Here is a 14,099-nt window from a genome sequence, read left to right on the forward strand (position 1 = left end):
AACTGTTAAATCAGACAGGATGATTAAAAAAATGAAATCAAAAGTAAAACACTGGCACACATTACAGTAAAAAGAAACACAATCACACATTACATTCTTACACTTGGCCTTTCTATATAAACACACAAACTCACACATTTCACTATTATTGATTTTCCTTACACTTTCATACAATAATTCTACTTACATCACTGAAGCACCTGCGGTGGTGCGTGGCAGTGAGTGCAGGACTGCGAAGCCAGGACATACTCTTAGTCATGATCTGAACTCTTAGAGACACGACTGTGACCAGCAACAAAACACTCTTTCTCTCAATCTTCATATGTTCTACTCATGAGAAAAGCAGCTGGGAAGGCAAGAAAAAGACCAATAGCTTCCTCAATCTGATACAACTTCCCTTATTCTAATACAGCCTCTAATGAAGGAATTCACTGCTAAGTGACGTGGATGTGTGTGTGTGTGTGTGAGCACAGAAGCGTCATGTCCATTCAAACTGCACATGCCCCCTCAGATTTACAAGCCAAAGGGCATGCAAAAAGTGTAATTTTTTTTTTTGTTTTATCTTTGTGTCACAATCCCTTTGATTAACACTTTGATAATTAAATTGCACAATCAAATTGTCCAAATGCTGTTTCAGAAATCACCAATTATCAAAATGTTATAACTGCTCTTTTCAATACTTAAAAATGCCCAGTGACTGACTTACGGTGGTGTGTGTGCTTTCTAAAGAGTCTGTAAAATTGCAGGGCTTTTCTAAATCTAAATTTTTCTAAATCAAAGACCTATGGGTGACCTCTAGATGCAATAGCATTATATAATAACAGGAGTGGTGTTGTGCATTTGATTGCAATGCTTTGATACACAAGCCTCTCTTCATTCTCCAAATATCTAAAATAATACATAGCTGCAAATGTTTCCCATTATATTATAGTGTACATGAGCAGCTCTGAGAGTATTATATTTTATAGTAAAAATGCACAATGACAGTGTCATAGCTGCTGAAAGATAGTATGACTTCCTTTAGTCACATTACGGCCAGAGTTGCATAACTATAATGCATTTGCCAATACCATATTACAGAAATACTACAACAGCATGAGTGTTGTGGGCATGCAGGCAGTCTGTTTAATAACCTTAATGCGAGGATATTTTAAGGCAATATGCCAGAAAACAGCTATAAAGGTGAATAATGTGCAACCAAAGCAGAGTTACGGGGATAATGTTAGACGTGCGTCTTGTTCAAAATTAACTTCTATGTTTTCTAATATCTTCTTACAAAAAGTTTTATGGTGGTGTTATGGTAAAACCATTCTGCCGTAATGCTGTTATTGCTCTGGGATTCAAGGGAATCTAATGTAGCATCCAAAACTTATGATTGCGGGATCATCCCTCCATCCTTTTCCCAGGATCAAGGTGTTTACAGACTCTGAAAGCTATTGGTATGGGAAACCCAGAGAGGGGGGCTATTCTCAGAGGTTGCTGAGACTTTTTCAGATCTATTTACATTTCAGTATCAACTTCATGTAAGATGTTCTCATAAAATTAAATAGCACATTAAAAACAGACATAAATGAGACAATTGCTGACAAACAGTCAAGTAAAAGTATAGAGCTGTATAATTAATGTAGATAGCATAGCTGACAAGAAATGTTTTGATTTCATTTGAAATCTCTTAAATCTATTGCACAGTGTGCAACATTTTGAGATCTCTTCTGAAACTCTAGAAGTGTTTACTATTGATTACTAGCATATTTTTCTGAGAAGAAAATGCCAGACATGTCAGCAACGTCAACACCCAAGAAGGTCTATAATACCCTGGATCTCGGTAGCATTTTCTTAATTTTAATTTACATTTTCTTACTATTTATTGATAAATATTTTTCAAGAGTTTTTAATATTTTCGATTTAATTTTAATTACTTTTTTGTCATTTTGTTGTGTGCTTTAGTAATTTTTTTAGCTTCTATTTGAGATTAATTTATTTTTATATAATTTTAGTGTTAGAAATTATAGCACTTCAACCTAAACTTACGTTATGTCAGTTAAAATCTCTAATTGTTTCTAATGCCATGTGATGAATTACTCTAACACTGCAAGAAAATGACGCACACATTTTTGTGGGCTTCATTAGCGTCCATCTTGAGCTGTGACATGAAAGCCAGCAGACAGGAAAAATGAGTCCATTTAATGCTTTTGGGGTCCCAAAAACAAACAGAATGAAACATTTGCCAAAGTCTCAATTTGCTCTCCAATGGAACTACTCGGATATTAAAAAGAACCCATTTGCAAAACTTGTATTTGATACAATACCTATTTCTGAATTCTGTACCAAATTAGTCAACTCTGTGTACAATAAAACCTTATATTGCATTATACAACCTTGCTTACTATTAATACAACAAAACCATAATGCAAAGTCCATAATCCACTGACAATAAACACATAATTAAGAAATGCATGGTAAGGTAACTTGTTTAAAATCCAATTTCACTCGGATCATGCTGAAACTAAATTCACAGCCATTATAAGCCCACTGTGGCTCTACAGAGATGTTGGGCTGATTGTATAAGCATCTTGCATTATGAGACTCTTAGTAGAATACATAAATGCTTAACTACACAATCCAGACTAAGCCAATCTTATTCAACCGCTCACGATTCCATCAAGACACTAATCATTCTTGGACATCCCTAAACACAGACACTTCAGTCCTCCAGGTTCCCAGAAGCCCTTGAGCTAATGGCTCTCGGAGCAGCTCAGAGACACAGTTCAATTAAAAAAGCACTTGGGTGTTAAATGAGGTGAATAGGTGTCCCAGGAGAAGAGCTAGCAATGGATCATCTTCAGATAATAAAATTAGCTAAAGTCTTATTTAACAATTGATATAAAATAACCAAAAGTGTGGTACTTTTTGAGATTCCGCTCAGTGAGGGTCCGTCAGCGGAGCCTCCTCATAAAAGTATTTAAAGACTACCTGAAAGTTCCCTAATGGACCACCACCAGTTCAGTAAAAGGGGGCTTTGATTTGCGGTTCATCGTAATGTGTAGAAAAGCTTTAATTTCTTTTTGGATCAAATTAGCATTCTGTTCCTCAACAAATTATAATTTCTAAAGTTAAACTTGGATGTTGGTCCTCGAGGGGGAATCTTGGAGCGCTAGCGCAGAATTATCTGGTGACACACTTCAACCAGTCAAGCATGAATTACAAAAGAATCCATTCTATGGACGACTGGAGGTGCTGCCTTAGATAGAATAAAGGAATCAATCATGAATTCATAAAATAATAATAATATTTGTATATATACTTGCCAATCAGATGCCATGGAGAATTCATTTTGAGAAAACAACCAATGAACTTTTGAATAATATGGCTACCAACAAAATGTTTTTAAATAAAATTCAGTCAAAAGTTCTACATTTGTATTCGTAGTAAGCCAAGTGTATTAGCCAAGTGGATATTTATTCACAATACTGTTCAAAAGTTTGTCACAGTTATGTTCAGTTTGTTTTAGTTTTCATGGACTTTGTTCATTTTCATTCATCACACGTGTTCCTTTGTTCGAGTTTCTCGCCACTTTTTCTTATGATCACATCATTATATGAGTCTGTTGTTTTCAGCTGTGTTTAATTAATTACTTCATTTGTAGTCACCACTTAAGTTGTACCCTCTTTTTCAGTCTGTGCCTGATCACTGTTGTGTTAAGAGTTTTGTGCTTCTGCCTGTTTGTTGGAACAGTATTCCTAAACTTGATCTTAATCTGTCTTCCTGAATTCACCCGTGACAATGACAGTTTTATTCTGTAATAGATTTTAAAATGTTATTTATTCCTGTGATGCAAAGCTGAATTTTTAGTTTCATTACTCCTGTCTTCACTGTCAGATGATTCTTCAGAAATCATTATAATATGCTGATTTGATGCTAAAGAAACATTTCATATTATTAATGTTGGAAACATTTGTGCTGCTTAATGATTTTTTATATTTTATATATATATATTGCATTTTTTTTAGGATTGTTCAATAAACAGAAAGATCAAAAGAACATAATTTATTTGAATTCTTATATGTAATATGCTCACACAAAAAGAAGCAACTCATCTATTTGTAATATATGGATGTTAAAGGAAAAAGGAAAAGACAAGTGAACAGCAGGAAGAAATAAATGAGAAAAGGCAATAATTTGATATTCCTCTGGACCTAAGACAATATAACATGATTAGAGGAAAGAGGAGTGAAATGTTAAAACCTGCCAAACCTTTAGAAGAGTCAGAGCAGATGATGGCGAAAAGGACTTGACCAGACCAGGACGTTCTAGCGGGTCAGATATTCGCAGGATTCTGCCATCTTGTTTCCTGTGGACAAACAAACATCCTCAGAACTAAACCAGGACATTAACAACTCAAGGCAAACAGATCATTCACATTAGCACATTTTTTACAAGTGTTCATCTGAAGATCAAATCAGAAATGCTCGGCGTCATTGACTGCTCCAGCTGAGAAGGAATTGATTAGTTAGTATGCAAGATGCTGAAAGAACCACAGGTGTTTGTGTGTGTGTGTGTGTGTGTGTGTGTGAGAAAGCAGACTGAGAAACATTATGGCTCAATGACACACTGCATGGAGTAGAATCAAGCCCTCAGTTTTGGTTCCCTCCCTCCACTGGCCTATAATTTGACTCAAGCCAGCGCCTCAGTTCAAACACATTATTTCACATCACATCGACTGCTCTCAGCTCACAATGCTTTTAACAGCCGATCCTAAATCAATTAAAACTCCCTTGCAATTTGACACAAAATCTGTTCCTCCACACCAGTCTGGATGCATAAGAATGTCTCTCTGAAGGCACATAATGGATGATATTGATCTGTTCATCTTGACTGAAACCAGGTTATTCTTTTATTTTTACACTGAAATTTGCACGAGTTGGCCCTACACTAACATGGTAGTTAGTGACTATATATGTTATATATATGTATAATATATAGTGACTTATATAGTGATGTTTGGTCAAACATAACTGAAATAAACAGCTTGAAAGCATAGAAAAGCATTTTCAATGAGAGCTGACCTCTGGAGGGAATGCACCTTCATATGTCAAGCCCACAAATCATTCAGGAACTGTCTGTTAGATACTGCATGCAAAAATGGCAAGGAAATCTCAAAACAGCAAGCTCAAATGTTATTGGCTGACTTTCACTATTTCCAGGAGTCAAAGTGGGCAGGTTTTTTTTTTTTTTTTTTAATTGCCTGTTGGGAAATAAAGTCGTTTTTGCAAATTCTCCTTCTGCTACAATGAACACTTTTGAGGAGGAACTAATGACTACTGACTAACTAATGACTCATTTGCATACTGTTAAAAACCAAATGAATCTGAGGTCACCCTAGACAGCAGGACGAAAAGCCATTTCAGGCACAAGTGGCTGAGACGCATCTTGAAAGGAATGTCAGATGCCAACAACATGTCCTGTCACCAAAGGCGCAGCGGTGTTTTATTAGATCTTTAACTCTTTGGATCACCAGAGTTGACTCACTTCATTAGCCTGATGGCAGGTTATGTGCTGAAAAGCCCCTGAAGTCGTCAGGGAGTTCTGACAGTGGTACAAGCTGATTTGTCACAACACATAAGCCAAGCTTGACTGAGATGTGGCACAAGAGGCTCTCACAAGAGGCACACACAATGCCAGAGAGATTTCCATAGAGACGATGAGTGTGGGTATTTGCATTTATTTGAAGACAAACATTACACCAGACAGCTCTAAAAGTATTTACTGAAAAATGTAATTAAACTTGTATTTTCTGATCCATTTAGTTCCCCTTACAAAAGTCCACCTACAGTGTGCTTTTGCTATATGTGTGTAGCACCTACAACTCTGCTTAATTTTTCTAAGTGCACTGATGTCTCTGCATCTGATAGTAAATCTGCAACCCATAAGAGTTCAGACTTGAAGAGGTTAGCAAATCATAAGATTTATAATGCATTTATAATAAATTCTTAAAGGCACAGTAGCAAAAACAGAAGAATCATGTGACTCTAGAGTAATGGCTGCAGAAAATTTAGCTTTTATATAACAGGAATAAATTCCATTTTAATATATATAAAAACAGAAAACAGCTATTTTAAACTGTAATGTTATTTCACAATTTTTTTTTTTTCATTAAATAAATCATACTTTTTTTTTCGATAACATAAAAAATCTAACTGACCCCAAACTTTTGTTGTTTTAAACTAAACTTTTTGTAACTGGCAGACACTTTTATCAAATTTAAGGATAAATCAAAACATGACTGGTTGTTTAACTTGTCAGTCATACAGCCTCTTGGACAGTCCTTTAAAATGGCCAAGGTTCCCAGACTTTCTGGTGTCAGTCTGAAGGTGTGACTTTGCAAGACTGCAAAAAATCAAACCCATAAACTTAGCATTTAGTTAACGGTAGACTCTTATCAATTCAGCAACAAATACACTAATATAGAAACCATAATATACCCCTTTAAGAATCCACATTGGGCAATGGTTAGGAAAGGAAAACCTGGAGGCAGAACGAGTTGCAGGATTCATAAAGAAAATGCAAAGCAGAGCTGCTCCCTGGGTCTGTCAGTTGCACCTGCTAATACAAATGAATTTGACTGTGTTTACATGAATTAGCAATAAGCTATCTGACACTAGCAAAGAACTACAGAGCAGAGTGTGCTTTAAGAAAAAAATAAATAGATTACCTGTCTAATGTTCTATGTTAATTTCTTTGCAATTTGCAAAAATGCACAAAACACAAATTAATCTCAATCCTATCACTTAGGGTTAGTGTGATCAATGAGAAAACCACAAGTGAAATCAAGACGATTTATTAAAACAAGTGTTCTTTCAAAAACTAAAGATGCAGATGACATTCCACATGCAGTTATAGCATCCTGCATTTGATGTTATTAATAGTGGGGTTAATACACTTAACACACTCAAATCTAAAAAAATCACAAATATATTTACCCTAACCAACATTTGCAAGGAATCACTACACACAGTCACTGAAAACTGGTATAGGTGTATCGCTACCAAAAACAACACCATGCCCCTAAAACAAGCTCACACACGGCTCACTCGTCTTCATCACAACCTGCTCCACTAATACGGTCTTGCACTTCTTCAGCTGACTGCCTCCCAATACGACCACCTGAGCTACACACATGCAGAAGACAGACGATCTTATGATGGAGTGATAGAGAGACAGAGAGATGCACATTACTTACTTGTACGCATGCACAGATGACAAATCTGTTCTGTTCTGCAGCTCTAAACTAAATGGGCAGGTGATAAACAGCTCTCGTTTTCCTATGGCTCCCTCCCTCTCTCTCTCTTTGTCATCCTCGCAACTCTTTCTGCTTCTTTCCCTCCCCCTGGCTTCTCACACTATTTTATGACTCACTCCTCTCCTCTCTCGCCTTTTTTTTTGAGTTATCAGCCCAGAATCTATTACTTCTAAACCAGTTTGAGGTTTCTGCATCCCTTTATCGGACCTGTTTTGACATTTCGCCAATTGTCATTTCTCATGCCAGCATTTCTATATCCCCACAGTCACCGATACATTCTGCTGATAAAAGTGCTGCTTTCGGCTACAGGAACAGTTCACCCAATACAATACAAACCTTTGTCTGTGGAACTCTAAAGGATAAATAAAATTAAATTAAATCTTTCTTTCTTTGGCAGAACACAAAAGGATATTTTGGAGAGTTGTACTGGTCACTGTTTAACATTTTTAGCATCTTTGCATTGTTCATTGTTATTGAGAAATGAAATAAAATAAAATGAAGATAAAAAAAAGAGATGGAGAGTTGTCCATGCAATTACCCTGATTGCAAAAGCATCATGAGTGCCATAAAATTACATCCAACTCAAAGTCTTAAAAGATTCAGGAACAAATACTTCTTTTGAAGTTAATATGTTGATTCAGTTCTCAGATGCGGTCATGATATTTCAGAAAAAGAGTTAGAGGTCTGAAATTACATGAAGTTCATCTACCTAAAAGAAAGATTTAGACAACTTAACAGCTCAAATAACACATTTGTAATGGTGAATTAATATAGGCACTATAGTATATAGAAAATATTATCTTCACGTTTTTTTGCTTAACATGCCTTGTCCAATCGATTACCAATGTAAATGCAGTACAATACAACTTCTGACAAGTCAAATGTCACAGTTTCTGACGGCATGTCATGGATACTGTCAACAGAGCTTAACTGGGTTTGAACATTTCCTGTGTTTGTGTGTGTGTGTGTGTGTGTGTGTGTGTGTAGTTTTAAAAGGATGCCTGATCTTGTCAAGCCTACAATTAGCAGACTCAGCCCTCTAAACTACCACAAACGGACTTGCTGCCGATCCCAAACCATTCCCACAGCTGCAGACATACTGAGCTGAAGGATCTCAGATGGGAACATTGCTCACAGAGACACTGTCACCACAGAGTTCCCATCAGTCCTCACTTTATGTAGCAGCAGTAACTGGGTGGTAAAATCTCACGAAATTAAACAACACTGTTTTTTTTTTTTTTACCATCAATATGGTTTCCTGCAATACCACACAACTTCCAGAACTAGAAAACACACAAGAATGTGTATGGAAATAGAATAAGACTCTATGATCTTAACTGTCTTTGGACTAAAATAAAAATAAAATATATAAAATATCTTATTTATTTTTTGTCTTAACATTGAACTGTATGTAACAATGAAAATCATCTACAGCGCATGCACATTCTTCACTTGTCTTGTTACAAAGACAAGTGACTCAGCATAAATAAAAGCAGCACACAATAAAACAAACATCATTTATTCATGGTGTGATTATGCATGCTGGAAAAAGCTACAAAGAAATATCAACTGCATTATAAAACGGTGCTTTGATTAGAAAGTTAAATTAAACATAATGGATAACTCTAAACTATAAAATATATCTTCCCCAGTAAAACTTTCTTTTGGGATCATAATAACCCCACAACATTTAAAGTTCTTGCACACAACTTTGTATCTTACCATAGATGGTTGACTTTCCATAGAACAGCCTCAGAAAGGCTCAGCTTTCTGTCATTCCCGTTTTCTGAGTTCCCCAACATGCTTCAGCTCCAAGCAAATGGACAAAATCAAACGAAGCAGGCCTCTACTCTCTAAAGCTTTTCTGTCCACACCCAAGTAGACAGAGTCTTAGGTCTGAGACGTCCACCTGATTGTTGAGTTCTTTGTGTTTATTAGACAGTTGAAGTCTCACTCCCGGCTCTAGGGTAATTTGAAGAAGTCAAACCAGTTTTTAAGTATTTTCTCCATAAATGGTCTTTAGGTCCAGGATGGATTTCAGGTTAACAAACAAATCCAGCCCCATGGGCTAACATAACTGACCATGGAAATAAAAGAGCTGGGTGCTGTTTTCCTTTTGTCATGTCATGAGAAATTTCCAGTCATACTGAATCAATCAAAAATGGACCGGAGAAATCTAGTCTCTACATATCTGACCTATGTCAAAACAGCCCACCAACAGTGAACAACCACCTAGCAACTTCTTAGCAACCACCCAGAACACCCTAGCAACTGCATAGCAACATGCTAAAAATGGAACAGAACTTCTTTGAAACAGCTGAGGCAGGTTTTGCAAAACACACATGAATACAAAATGTGTTTGAATAATTAATTTATGCAAATGAATAGGCAAATAAATGGAATAAGTAGAAAAAATATTCTGTAAAAAGTGTTATATTTGTCTGCTTTCAGATATCTTGACTGTGTTTTCTCTGTATACATGGATGAAATGAATATTCTCTGACAATAATGCTTCAAAACAAAGAGTCAGATCTTCGACATACGATACCAACGACTGACTCTGGTGTCATGGGAATTACTTCCAAAATAAAACTGACAGAAATCACGGTCTATTTTCAAACTCCCATCTCTCAATCTCTCGGACTACAAAAATTCATCTAGCAAATGCTGCTAATCCGTATCTTTTGCTATATCCAGAAATACTCATAAGAAGAATTTATCACACAAGAAGAACGATCAACAGACTATAAGTAACAATAAACTAAAAAAAAAGTCAATAAAAATATTTTCAGCTGAAAATCCCTTCCCGTTTATCACAGACTGGGCTATCAGGTAAAAACGGTAGGTGAAGACTGTTCACAAAATCAGTTTTCTCACCTGACTAGTTTTACACTAAAAACATATCTGAATAAACACTGCATTTGGAAAGTTGCATTATAATAGGGGTCTACTAATAGATATATAGACAGAAAGATACTATATATCCATATGATATGCATATGTAAAATAGTTTAATTTTGAAAAATGGCATACAAAATAAAAAAATTCAAATGAATAATATATATTTAATTATAAAATATTATAATTTCCCAAATGCTTTTTTCAACAAAAAATTTAAAAAAGTTTAACAAACATAGACAGACAGGGGGAAAACAACAGGGTGAAAAAAGCAGTGGGGGGAGTGGACAACACATTTAATAGAGTTTCCAGGGTGAAATGGAGGGCAACATCCTGAAGGGCCCAATCACTGCTGCTCAAGCACCTGTTGTCATGTTGAGCTGAGCTGAGCTTCCTGTGTGGTGATTCACAACCTCCGTTTGCCCTCTTCAGGCTATATCACAATCACACAGACCCAAACCTCTAGCTATTCATGTCAAACACCAGCGAAATAAACTGAATCCAGTGTGAAGATGTCATTTACAGATACTAAATGAGCTCATATCTCATAATTACATATTGAGAATTTTTCTAATGCACGATTCAGCGTAACGATAGAGTAAGCAAAAACATCATGCATTTACAACATAACTCATTAATTCCAATAACATTTTCTCATCTGTCCAGCCAGTTCCCATGTCTTCTTACAACTGCAGACTCTGCAGGACCTTGAGAAATTGAAATGTAATCGATCTGTTCCATTCTAAACCCCATCCAAATAAAGTTCCAGTTTACTCTTTCCAGACTCCAGGTAAAAGGATATGTTTTCCAGAGCTCCACACCACTACAGAGCAATTTTCAATGGCACCACACAAGCATTTTAATAATCTCTTTCATACTAAAGCACACTGTGAAAGCACAGATCTCTGGGGGTTTACTTATCCTGTCAAATTAGATGACTTAAATGACGTCGCTGTGAGGCATAGCTTACTAACGTCCCCCAAAGACCACTGCTGTCCTCACTAGAACAGTGTCCTTACAGAATCTGGGTAAACTACAGTCCAAAACAAACTCAAAACAAAGCACTGCTTTCCAGATCCTATGATTACAAGACTAATTATTTAGACTTAAATGGAAAACCACTTAAACTGATCAAAATGTCCACTTACAGTACTATAAGTGTTATTATTATAAGTGACAGACAAAGTTTAATATAATACTTTAGGGCAGGGGTTTGTTAAATATGAGCAATGGTAAGACTATTAAAATAACAACTTACATTCAAATAGGCACACATTTGGTTTTTACACATTTAGTCCAGGTAATTCATCAGAAAACATTTAACCATTCTGAGACTATTGCATTGACCAGTAACCATGTCTGCTTGACAAATTAACAGATATGGTAGTTAATTACAAAGAAAATGTAAGAAAAATGCTATATTTGTTTTTGCCCACATTTTCCATGAGCTGAATTAAAAAATCTAAGACTTTTTCTGTGTACACAAAAGGCGTATTTCTCTCAAATATTGTTCACAAATCTGTCTTCTCCTTTGCCAAGATAATCTATCCACCTCACAGGTGTGGCATATCAAGATGCTGATTAGATAGCATGATCATTGCACAGGTGTGCTCACTCTACAATGTGCAGTATAACTGTATCGGGGGGGTCTTGGGGGGGTCCGAAAACCAGTCAGTATCTGGTGTGACCACCATTGAGTTGATCAGGTTGTTGATTGTGGCCTGTGACATGTTGGTCAACTCCATTTGCAATGGCTGTGCGAAGTTGCTGGATATTGGCAGGAACTGGAACTCACTGTCATATACGCTGATCAGTGGGTGTCCGGTGAGTATGCTGGCCATGCAAAAACTGGGATGTTTTCAACTTCCAGGAATTGTGTACAGATCCTTGCATCATTCAGTACAATGGTACAAATCAAAGCTCCATATTATTTTAGAGTAGGATGTACACTGCATCAACAGCATCACTTAAAAGCATCCCTTTGTCCCTGGCAGCTTTTATCCCAAGCACATGCTTGTCCCATGAGAAAAGACGTGGGGACGCCCCATCCAGCACTCAGCCTTTACTATTGCCTCCATATGACCTTTTGCAGCCTGTTTCTTATCAATCTGAGAGCTGTCTTAATAATTTTCTCAGGCCTGCAAGATAAAGACCAGCTTAGAAAAGCCTACACGGGCCACATCTCGGCAACTGTAACAGCAGAGACATTCATGCCATGCAGAGAGAATACCAGGCTGATGCGTAATACTGATCTGAATAAGTCTAATCATAAAAGCATTGTGTCTTCAAACAGCCCAGGCTGTGACAGAGGCAGTGGGTGTATATGAGAGGAAGTGTTCGGACACAAAGTGACTCTTGCAGTGAAATTCCAAACATGCACAACAACAAAAAGAGCACTTGAAAAAGCAAACCATGAAAGGTATAAATGAGTGTTAACCTGTTTTACAGTCTACTTATCACTGTAAGGACTGCTTTTGAGAAGAATGCTTCCATTTATTTATTAACATTTTTTAACAGAATTTTATATTTCCAAAGAAAAGATTAGTCAGGCTTCGAGTGTTAATGAATATGTTTTTGTTCTCAAATGTATCAAATGTTTTAGTAAATACTGTATTTAAAAAATACTACTACTTATAATAATACATATAATAGAAATATAATAAAAAATAAAATGAACTACAGTACTGCATCGCACATGGGGAAACGAAATACAGCCATTTAAAAGGATAAAAATGAAAATCGCAATCATCTACTCACCCTCTGCTTGTTTCATCCAAACATCTATGAGTTTCTGTCTTCTGCTTAATAAAAAGGAACAACGTTGGTAACAAAACAGTTGCTGTATCCATTGAATTCCACAGTAATTTATGCATACTATAGAATTCAATAGCTACTGTCAACTTTTTGGTTACTAGCATTCTTCAAAGTATCTTCTTTTGTGTTCAACAGCATTTAGGTTTGGAACAACTTGAGGGTGAATAAATGACAACACAATTTTCATTTTGAATAGTAATACTATAGATACACAAATAGATACATATTTAGTGTTTTCATATTCAACGAATGTCTTTTGTGTCTTCCAGTACATGTAAACCTAAATGTGTATGTTTATCTGACAACAAACCTCAGAATGAGGGTAGTTAATGTGTTTGCTTAATGTTACATGTAACTTAGGGGAGACGTCAGAGAGAGGGACATGAAGGAGGAAAACTGAAAAATTTACTTTAGAAAAAAAAGGAAAAGACTAGTATAAAGATTGCTAAAACAGAGTTCTTGGTGTGTGCCGTTTCTCTTGGGTCTGTCATCGCATTAGCATTCACTGCAGTGCTCATCTGGGATGATACACGCAGAGTGAAACCCAGGTCCCACCATAATTACATTCCGGCATTCGCCCTCTCCCTTCACGTTCCCTCTTCTCTCCAGAAACATCCTCTTCACAGCCATTATAAACCAGCTTTACACATAACCAGCTTCCACCATAGTAATAACGCTGTCAATCAAGCAGCCATAAAACTCTGCACCAGCAATATAGGGCGGAGGTGGCTAATGCAAATGATATCTGAGAGTTTGCACGTATTTGTGAGGTAACTGAATCCACCCTGCATTTCACAACCGCTCACACACATTAAAGTTGATAAAGTGACCTTTAACCTTGATGGAATGTGATAAATTTTGTGCCTCGAGTCCAGTGTTCAATGGGGGAAAAATGGATATGATATAAAATCTTCAATTAACTATGCAATAAGGGGTTGCGATACAGTACACTGGGAAAATATGAATAATAATGAAAAAAATATATATAAAAAAAATAAATAAATATAAAAATATAATAATAATAATAATAATAATAATAATAATATATATATATATATATATATATATATATATATATATATATATA

At 36.1% G+C, this 14,099-nt stretch overlaps 1 protein-coding gene across 6 annotated transcripts in view; it reads right to left on the reverse strand.

Moving 5' to 3' along the window:
* Window positions 1-14,099, reverse strand: part of LOC128015897 (rap1 GTPase-activating protein 1) — a 69,408-nt gene that overhangs the window by 20,451 nt on the left and 34,858 nt on the right. For 4 of the 6 annotated variants that reach the window (XM_052600141.1, XM_052600140.1, XM_052600138.1 and 1 more), the window contains one exon: window positions 4,255-4,351. Coding sequence is in view for 3 of the 6 variants with exons in the window: in XM_052600138.1 (XP_052456098.1) it covers window positions 4,255-4,351 (97 nt within the window). In the remaining 3 variants the exon portion in view is untranslated. Of the gene's footprint in view, window positions 1-187; window positions 324-4,254; window positions 4,352-7,240; window positions 7,298-14,099 lie in introns of those variants that run through there. The other 2 variants (XM_052600142.1, XM_052600139.1) reach the window with 2 other exon arrangements.

Source organism: Carassius gibelio, chromosome A6 (genome assembly GCF_023724105.1).
Source record: "Carassius gibelio isolate Cgi1373 ecotype wild population from Czech Republic chromosome A6, carGib1.2-hapl.c, whole genome shotgun sequence".
NCBI classification, from domain to species: domain Eukaryota; kingdom Metazoa; phylum Chordata; class Actinopteri; order Cypriniformes; family Cyprinidae; genus Carassius; species Carassius gibelio.